General features: G+C 39.5%; 1 protein-coding gene across 1 annotated transcript in view; it reads right to left on the bottom strand.

Annotated features, from left to right (window-relative positions):
• The window catches only part of SHISA9 (shisa family member 9), a 175,690-nt gene extending 165,756 nt beyond the window's left edge, over nucleotides 1-9,934 (bottom strand). Inside the window, exons 1-2 of the mRNA XM_009081024.1 lie at nucleotides 9,491-9,934; nucleotides 2,097-2,224 (exon numbers count right to left, since the gene is read on the bottom strand). Coding sequence (XP_009079272.1) covers nucleotides 2,097-2,224; nucleotides 9,491-9,813 — 451 coding nt within the window. The 5' untranslated portion in view covers nucleotides 9,814-9,934. The remainder of the gene's footprint in view (nucleotides 1-2,096; nucleotides 2,225-9,490) is intronic.
• Between the last annotated feature and the right edge of the window lie 6 nt (nucleotides 9,935-9,940).

Consider the following 9,940-nt stretch of genomic DNA (forward strand, 5'->3'; position numbering starts at 1 on the left):
GACTGCCCCTACACATTACCCAATGGACTAAGACAGCTCCAAAGCAGCAGTAGTGCTTCTAAGTTGTAAATTGCAGTGGTGCAAGAGCTGTTTCACATATCATTCTTCCAGCTGTGCCAGAGGGGAATATTCTGAGACAGAGGCAGAATGGATGTCTGGGGTCATGATAAACCAACATCCTATTAAATGTATGATTCTGTCTCTTCCTTGATGCAGTAACTTTGTGGCTCTGAGTTGTATTTATATGCAAGAGGTCATAAAAGCAAGGCTTAAATCTGAGTTCAAATCCAAGAAACAATGAGTTGAAATGCCAGCTGTGTTATGGTCTATATTGTAGTATACAAAGAGTTTTAAGCAAAATATCTCAGTATGATCATGACAAAAATCTAGAAACCATCAATGCAGTGAAAATCTCCTTCCTTTCTGGCTCCTTCAGTAACTGGAATTCTGAATAAACATTTCACATATGAGAGAAAATGAAGACAGGGCCCTAACTTCCTCATCATTAGGTACCATTCTTGAAAACATAGTCATAGGAAGGATCAGACAACAACAAAGAGCTTGTACACAGAGCAAAGAGAGATACAGTGCAAATTCCCATCCTCCTTAACCCTTCAGGAGTTAACCACCTCAGCTCCAAGGGTTAGAGCACCTCTGACTGACAGAGAAGCATGAGTTCCCCTCCAGCAGTGGTGTGTTTTTACACATTAGGGGTGTAACACTGCAGTCTGTATGTACTTCCCTCTCTGCAGAGCAGAACTGCACAGGCCCAGGTGGAAGTACTTTACTGGAGAGCAGTGCAGACAGATGAGGTGTCACACTTCACTCTGCATGCTACCTTTATTAGAGGTCACAGCTTTAATTCTCCCCTACTACTCTGTAATGATGTGCATAAGCAATCACCATCAGCCTCTACCACAAAGCAGGTACCAGGAGTGCCAGGATCTGCAGCACAGGGATCTGCTCTTTCTCCCAGTGTTTTTACACCCTTTCCACCAAAAGAAAGCAGTAAAATCTCACAATAACTGTACAATGCAGTCCAAATAAAACTCCAAATAGAAACAAATTTTCTGCTTTCTACAGTTACAAAAAGGAAAAAACAAATGCACATACTTTAAATGTTTCAAAATCCAAACACCAATGCAGTAAAAGTATATTTGCAGTAAAATGCACATCTACATTGACCTCAGCACAGAGAACAAAGCCATCTACTGCCTTTCTAAACCTTCCCAAATGATACCTTTTTCTTTTATAAATATATAGAACTTGAATTTTTAAATACATCTATATTTTAAAGCATGTATGTGTATTTATATATGTATATATTTAAGATACAGTTGAATATAAGATACATAAATATATATCCAAATTAAAATTGCAGAGGCATTGTTCATCACAAAAGGAATTATGTATCTGAGCATGAGAAAGATCTGTACTGTGGCCTAATACAGACTGAGAAATCAGTTACTTAAGACTTCAGAGCCACTTGAAATGTCACCATATTTCCTCTGAAGCTCCAAGGTGCCCTTTCTTCTTGCCTTCAATAACACAAGCACATAATAGGAGATACTGACTAAAAGTATTATTTAAAACTTAAAATAATAATCTTCTCATGTTTCCCTTGAGAAAGTAAAAATCACATAGTATGTAATTATTTTAGCAGCGGCTATGACTTAATAGCCTAATGAGATCACTTTCTTAGTGGCTATTACAGCCCTATGAAACTTGTTAAATTTGGCTGTAACCATAGCAGTTTGTATTTTGGTATAACAAAACACAAAATGAGGCAAAGGTTGATGAGCTGAGCAAAACCAGCAGGTTAGAAGCAAAGATACAAAACTAATATTAGTCAACTAAGACAACCAATTAAAAACAAATATAATGACAAATTTTCCTTTTCAAAATCTCTTTCTCTGACTGTTGCACTATTTGCACTAGGAAATTCTAAATATTTCTCATTCTGAGACAAAGACTATTTCAAATTTGCAAGAACCCATGTACTGTTGATCCTCATTTGACAACCAGCAACAGTTGTTCCCTAATGCTCCTTTCAGTGCCAGCATTCCAGAGAGTGATAAAGTTATCATGCAACTTACGTAAGTTATTTGGAGGAGGTCTCGTCTCCATGTTTTCATAATGCTGCACGTGTACTACAATGTTTAGATCTCTTTCCATATGATCTGTTGTACAAGGACCTTGAGGTCGCATAACATCAGCAAGAGCCCTGAAAACCAAACAAAATGAATGAACCTGCAAAATCTGTAAGACATTACCAATATGTTCCAAGATATGTTTTTTTAGTTCGAGATGCAGTTGATCCTAATGTCTGCAAGAAGAACCAGCTCCCTTCACAATAACTTCAGGGAAGCAGATTCATTGTGAGACTTCGCACCTAAGGCTCTTTTTAGGTTGTCTCAGACAGGGTGTTAGCATGAATACACAGAAACACACTAAGTTCTTTAGTTGTCTTGGCTTTGGAGGAACATAATTTAAGCTTGTAGAGACTTGTAGAGATCTGCCATTGGATATGCTCAGTAACATTGCCATCTCAGTTAACCTGAGCACCTCATCACCTAGCCCATGTTTATACCTTTCACAAACTAGTTATCTTCACGCCTAGATTACCAACAAGGCCTGTCAAAATAAATTCTCACACAGAGCACCACACAACACAGTGGTCTTCAAAATTTTAATTCACAAATGTCACCAAAGTTGAAAAATCACATGATTTCCATGCAGAAATCCAGTAGGCAGGGATTTAAGCTTTTCTCATCCAGAATGGGAGATAAAAAATGCCTTTTCTAACTTCTGTCCTAGTCATTAAGATGGAACAAAGCTTGTACAGGAACACTCTTTGCTCTTTTGAAGCCAGTTCAGAAACAGGATGAAAGCTTTTTGCTAGCAAAGAGGGAGTAAGAAAAAGGATTCCTAAGACAGGCCAGGCCCAACCTGATGCTAGTTGTGGACTTTCTCTGCAGAGCTACAGGCAGTGTCTGACAGATCCATCCCACTCTGGTGTGTTTTCTGAGGACTAGTTTCACTGCCAAGAGTCCTGCTGAGTGTAAGTCCATTCTTAGGCACACAGATAAGCACACACACCTGGATCAGCCCTGTGGATCCAGAGTTACTAAGTTTTAAGCTCTGAAACTCTCAGCATGGCAACATCTAACTCTGTCTGTGATTCTGAGCTATTTTGCCTGACTGACTTCCGCAGGAGCTGGATTAGCCCTTAGCTATGTGCCATACAGCTACCTGTGGAACTACTGAGCACTAGGAAATAATTGGCCCACCTGCAGGAGCTGTAGCCTTAGGCAAAGGAAAGCTATGGTATGTGTTACCATTGTCTTCAGGGTTCAAAGCAGATCTTTTCTATTCAGGTCAGTGCATCACAGACCACTATTTACCTCCTTTTTCTTTCACTACTTTTAATTTTTAGACCTCTTTAGCTATTTTTTAAGGGCATGGACACATTTTCTGGGCACTGTGCCCAGTTTAGTTTAATTTTCTGCAAAATTATATACTGTGTCCCAGATACTGCATCAAGAAATCCTAGCTTATAAACTAATAAATAAATAAAAATAAGCACATTCACTGCTGAAAGCCATGGCAATTGCCATCTAGCTCCTCCACGGTGCTTCTGTGACATGATGATTTCTTGATCAAGCAGCACTGCACTTTTAATTATTAAAAAGTAGCTTCATTTAACTTACAGAGAGGAATCCTGAGCTGGATCTTGCTTTCAGATTGCAGGAACATTGCTTTGGTACACAGCTGAACAATACTGATGTTTGATTGTGCTTATGGCTAACATTATGGTATTAAAATATTAGTTACAGTTGTGATCAACATGTTACAGAATACTCTGTTGATACTGTAAAAGGTCAGAAGACAGTAACCAAATGATTAATGGTATCAGAGTAATGCTCCCATTTGAAGCAGTGCTTATACAGCAGAAATAGCAGAGCTGGCCTACATAGCAGAATAATAAAAATTCAATAGAAGAGATCTCAGAAAGACACGTAGAAAATGATGCAAAAGGAAAGCATTATATTGCAAAACAGTTTAAAATAAGTGGGGACCAAACCCATTAATATCTAGTCAATATATGCAAGGAAATTACTGACATCATTATTAATTTTAATTCCAGAGGCAGCTGGACACATTTCTGGGAAGGGAAGAAAAGTAAGTGAAAGTTCCTAACTCCAACGTGGGAGTTAAAACTGTGAGATCTCAGTACTTCCCAACTTTGTGAGAGTGGGTTTTCAGAAATGCTTTCCTCGTTGCCCTTAATCTGATGGTAAATATTGTTCACTGTAGACTTTAAATAACACCCTGGATGATGGCAGGTTAACTACTGCCTGCCTATGAAAATGCTAAGTTTTCTACCATTTTAGGGTGGCTTTTTTCAAGTGGTTTTAAATGAATTAGCTGTTCAACTCCTTCTTCTAAATTAAGAAAAGAGGAACTACTCACCATCAAGTTCTATTTTTAACACTACAGCACCTATGTTTATACTGTTAGCCAAAGCTGTACAATATTCTCTGGGCAGAATAGCTCATATAACTAAGATCTTCTCCATATTCTCCACTGATGTCAAGGAGAGTTAAAAATGTGCAGCAGCTTATGTCATTGAAATAAAATGGAAATGCTGCACCTGCATTTTGTTCTTTTAGGGATTTGCCCATATAATGAAATGGATAAAGGGAGGTTTGTGCCCCAGTACATGACAAAATCCTTGAATAGATGTTTGCTTTGAAAAATTCCACACAGGCCAACAGACTGTTATAATATCTTCATGCATTTGTCTCACCTAAATATAGTCATATAGATTTTGTCCACTGTCTGGCAAAATTGTTAGAGTGGGTCCCACTGAAAAGTTATATATACATAGCAGATCTTAATCTACACCTTTACTCTACTGAATGACTTTTTAAGGACATGCAAAATACAAGTTAACCCTCTAATCAGGTAGCAGTATCATTATGTCCTATGTATTGATATTGATTGCAGTCCTAGAAAAGTGAAGAGATGTTACCTACATAGGTAGGTAGGTGTTCATGGCACACAACTATCCAAGTGTCACAAAACTTCAGCATTTATCTTGCTATAAGATTTTTCTTTTTGGACACATAATACTGGTTTAGGGTGTTACAAAGCATGTAGAGTTAGGCATTTCCCTTGCGGGTACCAGCCTGAAGGAGCTGGAACATGGGTTACTTCATGAAAGGTCACTCACCACATTATCCTCCAAAACTGGGTCAAAACCCATAAGGGAAATAATTTCACACATAGGATTCAGGATTTTGGCAAGTCAGACTATTTTTGGCCCCAGGTACATTCCTTTTGAATGATCAACAAAAGACTTCACTCGTGAGCTCAGCACACTGTGAAGGAAGAAAGAAGAGCTCGGACGGTTCACAATATTTGGAAAGCTGCTAAACATGCTGCTGGAATCTCTGCTTCAAAAACCAGGAGCTATAGCCTACCAGCATGATTGTAAATATTGCCCTTTCAGTTCTTGGTTTGTTTGCACATTCTCCACAAAGGATTAGGGAAGAAGACAAAGGTGCAGGTTTATTTACAGAAAAAATCTTCTCCGTGAAACAGAAGTCAAGCTTTTTCATTTTCTATTCATTTTTGAGAGAGGATTCTCCACTGTAACTGATGGAGCCTGGAAGGCCCATTGATATCATCTTAAGCAGCAGGAACATGCTGCCCTCATATGCCTAACAGAGCTTCTAGGTCTGCTTCAGCAGACAGATCAATTCTATGTCCTTTCGTGTACAACACTGCCACGTTCATTCCCTTTGCCATATCTGCTAGCACACACAATGTGAGTTCCTTATTCTCTTAGAAAACAGGAGGGTAAAGGCAGTTACTCTGTCTGGATACTACTATTACTGCTTAGTTCTTGGACACTGTAGCTGAAGGGAATATTTATCTCCTTTTAATATCAAGTAACAAACTTAAAAATGAGGAGAATTTTATAAACAAAATATTACCATACGATGTCTAAAAGAAAATGCCTCATGTAGAGTTAATACTTGTACTCCCCTCTCCATTTGCCTCTTCCAGATTTACAGTTCCATGCCAATAGTAAGGGAGCTTGACTGAAAAACACCAATCTGACAAGAAAATGTCAACAGTGCCACACCTGGCTGTTTTTCTTAAAACAAAAGGAAGTAACAAGCTCTCCAAAAAGAACAAATTTTGAGGTTTTTTTTTCTAAACAGACTTGCCCAATAGAGATTATTTTCCCTATGGATTGTTTTCACCAAATAAATACATTTCCCCAACACTTTTTTGCATTGTCAAATATTTCAGGAAGATTCAGTGAAATTAATGGAGTGTTCTTGGTTTGGTTTGGTTTAGTAGTTACCAAAATTTAATGACAGGTGAGTGCATAGGAACTCTGCTTGCCATGACTGTGAAGTTTCCTTCCTTAGCATTGTACCACTCTTACATACACCAGTGTCTTACTTCAGCAGCAGATCTACTGACTGCAAGAAGAAATAATGCAAGGAATTAATAAGTGTGGCACAGTTTTGCTTCCTATTTATAAGTCAATGTTCTTATTCCCATGTGTCGGGTCTTTGTTCAGATTTTTAAATACTTTTAGCAAATTGAAAATGGAAATATATATTTTACACCAGTTGTATTCTGTTCACTTTTCTTTCAAAATCAGCACCATAAAAAATCAGTTGCCATTATGCACTGTCTTTTTTGATAAGCAGTACCATCCTTTTCATAGGTGAATTTGTTCATAAAAATGAAGATACAAGTGTTTCAGCCATTCAGTCACACAAGTGTTGTAGCCATTGGCTAGGGAAGGGCAAGGAGACAATCTTAGCTGAGGAAATAGATAACAAATCAGCCTCGTGTGCTCCTTGCTGCCAGCCAAAATGGAGTAACACTTAGTACTTTTGGTTTGGCCTACCTAACACTCAATGCATTACACTTCTGCTTATTAATAAGGTTCAGTACAGAAAAACAACATAAGAAGTGTTCTTTTTTGTTTTGCTTTTTTTGATACCGTAGTGATGAATATTATAAAAGAAGTTGAATATGACTACAGGCTACATATTATATTTATTATTGGTACTATTAACTGTATGAACAGATAAATATTTTTCTTTAAGCATTGCAGCCTTTTTTTCCAGAACATTAGTAATGTAAACTGAGCTTGGATGGAGTATTTGAGTTAAACACACATGTGACGATGAAGAGGTTACTTCAATTCTTCACTCAATTAATAAATGTTTAGATTGCCAAAGTGATTTACAAACGTAATTCCTTTTCAAATTACTCATAACCATCCCACAGCTGGAATAGGAGAGTGAGGACCTTTTTTAAAAAAATAAAAAAAAAGCTATAGCTCTAGTTTTTCCTAACGTGCCTTAGCTATGATGTGTACTGAGTGGGTGACTGTTTTTCCATGTGATCATGACTTTTGAAGTTTCTGTATAATCTGACTCGAACATTTTCATGGCAAGGACAGTACCATATCGCAGACACGGTTAAGTGGTCAAAGTACCAGATGACCTTTCCTAAGAACCACTTCAGAAACCTAATCTTTATGCATACATGACTGAAGGATATCAAAATGATTTTCAAATCCCCTTATAATTCTCTTTCCAAAAATTAAGACAGAATATCCTTTCAGAATACTTCACACCAGTACTTTAGAGAGCAACTATTTCTACTAGAAACAGGACCTGTTTAAGCCATAACACGCAGGGAGGGCTACAACTTCACTCTGTCCTGGTTTTGTAACTGTTACAAGCTCTGCCTTTTTACCTGCACAAAGACACTACAGAAGGAGCCTGCAACAGGGGAGAGCTTTTTCCAAACAATCTCTGTATTTTAACAGTAAGATTTAAAAACTAAATTTGGACCTATATATTTTCTCTATTTAGTTGTTGAGAATAGCCAAAATGTCTAAAGGATTATCATACCTTGCTCAACAAAAAACACCTTTGCAGAAGTATCACTGACACACTATGTTAAGTTGACTAAAATTTCTGCAATGTGCTTTTTCCCCTCAGTAGTAAAAGTGTATCTATATCAGCCAGTTTATAAATAGCAAGTAACAGCTAGTGAACTGGTGATGCATTTGCAGGAGTATTTCTGTGACTTTCTCTGTTCATTTCAGGATAAGCAGTTAAGCAAAAAGTCATGCAGAAACTTCAGTAAAAAAATAAGGCTCCATGTGTTGAGTTAATCTCTTGGACTATCTTTCAAAGGATGACTCTTCATCTAAGCTTTAAAGATTGTGAGCTACACCTTTAGCAGTCAGGACAAGAGGAAGCTTTCTGCCACACGTCTTCATCTAAGCTTTACAGATTGTGAGCTACACCTTTAGCAGCCAGGACAAGAGGAAGCTTTCTGCCACACTGCACATCCAGAAGAAGGTATCCTTTTGTTGCATTTCGGCACTAAAGTTGCCCAATATGCTGGGATCTATTTAGGCTCCTTAATGGAGCTGTTTGCCTTTTTTAATGCCTTTCTCCCATCTGCTTTACTTTCATGTGCCTGGGATTAGCATAAAGAATCAGACAGGCTGCAAACTTGACAAATGTGTTATGCCTTGATTTTGAACTGCTGTGACAATCTGGGCTTGGAATGTGTTGTTAAAGCCATTGGGCTCTGTCCTGAGTTGCCCACCTGCCTATCCACCACTAGGCAGCCAGTATGTGGAGTAGATGGCACGCAGCATGCCTAACTCTAGGTGGGGGAGGTTCTCTTTGATATAACTCAGCCATTACACCGTGGATGCAGAGTTATAACACACACGTACATGGATGAGACAAGACTTTCATATTCCATCTTTTACCTCTCAACAGTAACCGAAAAAATGTTAAGAAATTCTACAATAGCTTTTCCGTTTTGTCTTCCTCTTCCCTTCCACCCTGACTCATTTTCACAGCTTAGAAATTTTACAAATAGCTCACACACTTGCAAGGGCTGGAGGAGTAGGGAAGGTCCTGCCAAAACCATTTTGCAGCTGGAGAGGGAGGGTGAGATGGCATTTGTTTACATCCTTCTGTTGAGAAGTAAAAACATTTTCCAAGCTTTGAAACAGTTGGAAGAGGGAATCCATTAGGCTTTTTATAATTCAGTGTTGCTGGTTTCACATTTTTGGGGTTGTTTTTCTTTTAATCTATTCATGCACAGTATATCTGGGAGCACTTACTGGATCTTTTGGGGAGAGGGTCAGGCACTGCAGATAAAAATGGGACTACTCTCTGAGCAGACTCCACAATTATTCCTAGTTTTCCTCAATATGCATGTACTCTGATAACCTGGGCTTGGGGAGCCACAGGATCTGTGCTCAGCAAAGTTGTTCTCTCTCAGTCGCCTTGCAGGGGAATGCAGCCTGCCTGGCAGGAGTTGTTTGTTTCGCAGGAACACCTGGACTCCTCTCTCCCCTCTAGGGGTTGGGCAGGAGGTAGGGGGGAAGGGGATCCTGCTGCTTGGCTCTCAGCCTTACCTGGACATGTGCTCCCGCTGGGGTCTGTGTGCCTTCTCCAGCCCTAGTTTGGTGAAGATCCCCACCAGCACCATGACTGCTACAACCCCACAGATGATGTAGACAATGAGGTTGGTTTTATCCCTGGTAGGGTCATGCAGAGGGTCGTCTATGCGGGAAGGAGGTTTCCCGGTGTTCATCCACAACGGCGTCTCGTAGTTCGTGCAGGTGCTTTGATCCAGTCTCGTCTTCTTGAACTTGCAGCAAAACCTGAAGCCACAAGTGCCGCAGCAGAAGATGAACTCCCCCGAGCTGCAGTTGAAGGGGGGGTCCCACTGCCCCATCACGTCAAAGTAGCCCCTGCAGAAGTCTGGGGTGGGAGGTGGCTCGGAGGGGTCTAGCTGATCCCCGAGGCTGGAGTGGTTCCCTCCCGAGAGCACCACAAAGCTCCCCAGCTGCTGACCGGCTTTC

The sequence above is a fragment of the Acanthisitta chloris genome, unplaced genomic scaffold, assembly GCF_000695815.1.
Source record: "Acanthisitta chloris isolate BGI_N310 unplaced genomic scaffold, ASM69581v1 scaffold248, whole genome shotgun sequence".
Taxonomy (NCBI): domain Eukaryota; kingdom Metazoa; phylum Chordata; class Aves; order Passeriformes; family Acanthisittidae; genus Acanthisitta; species Acanthisitta chloris.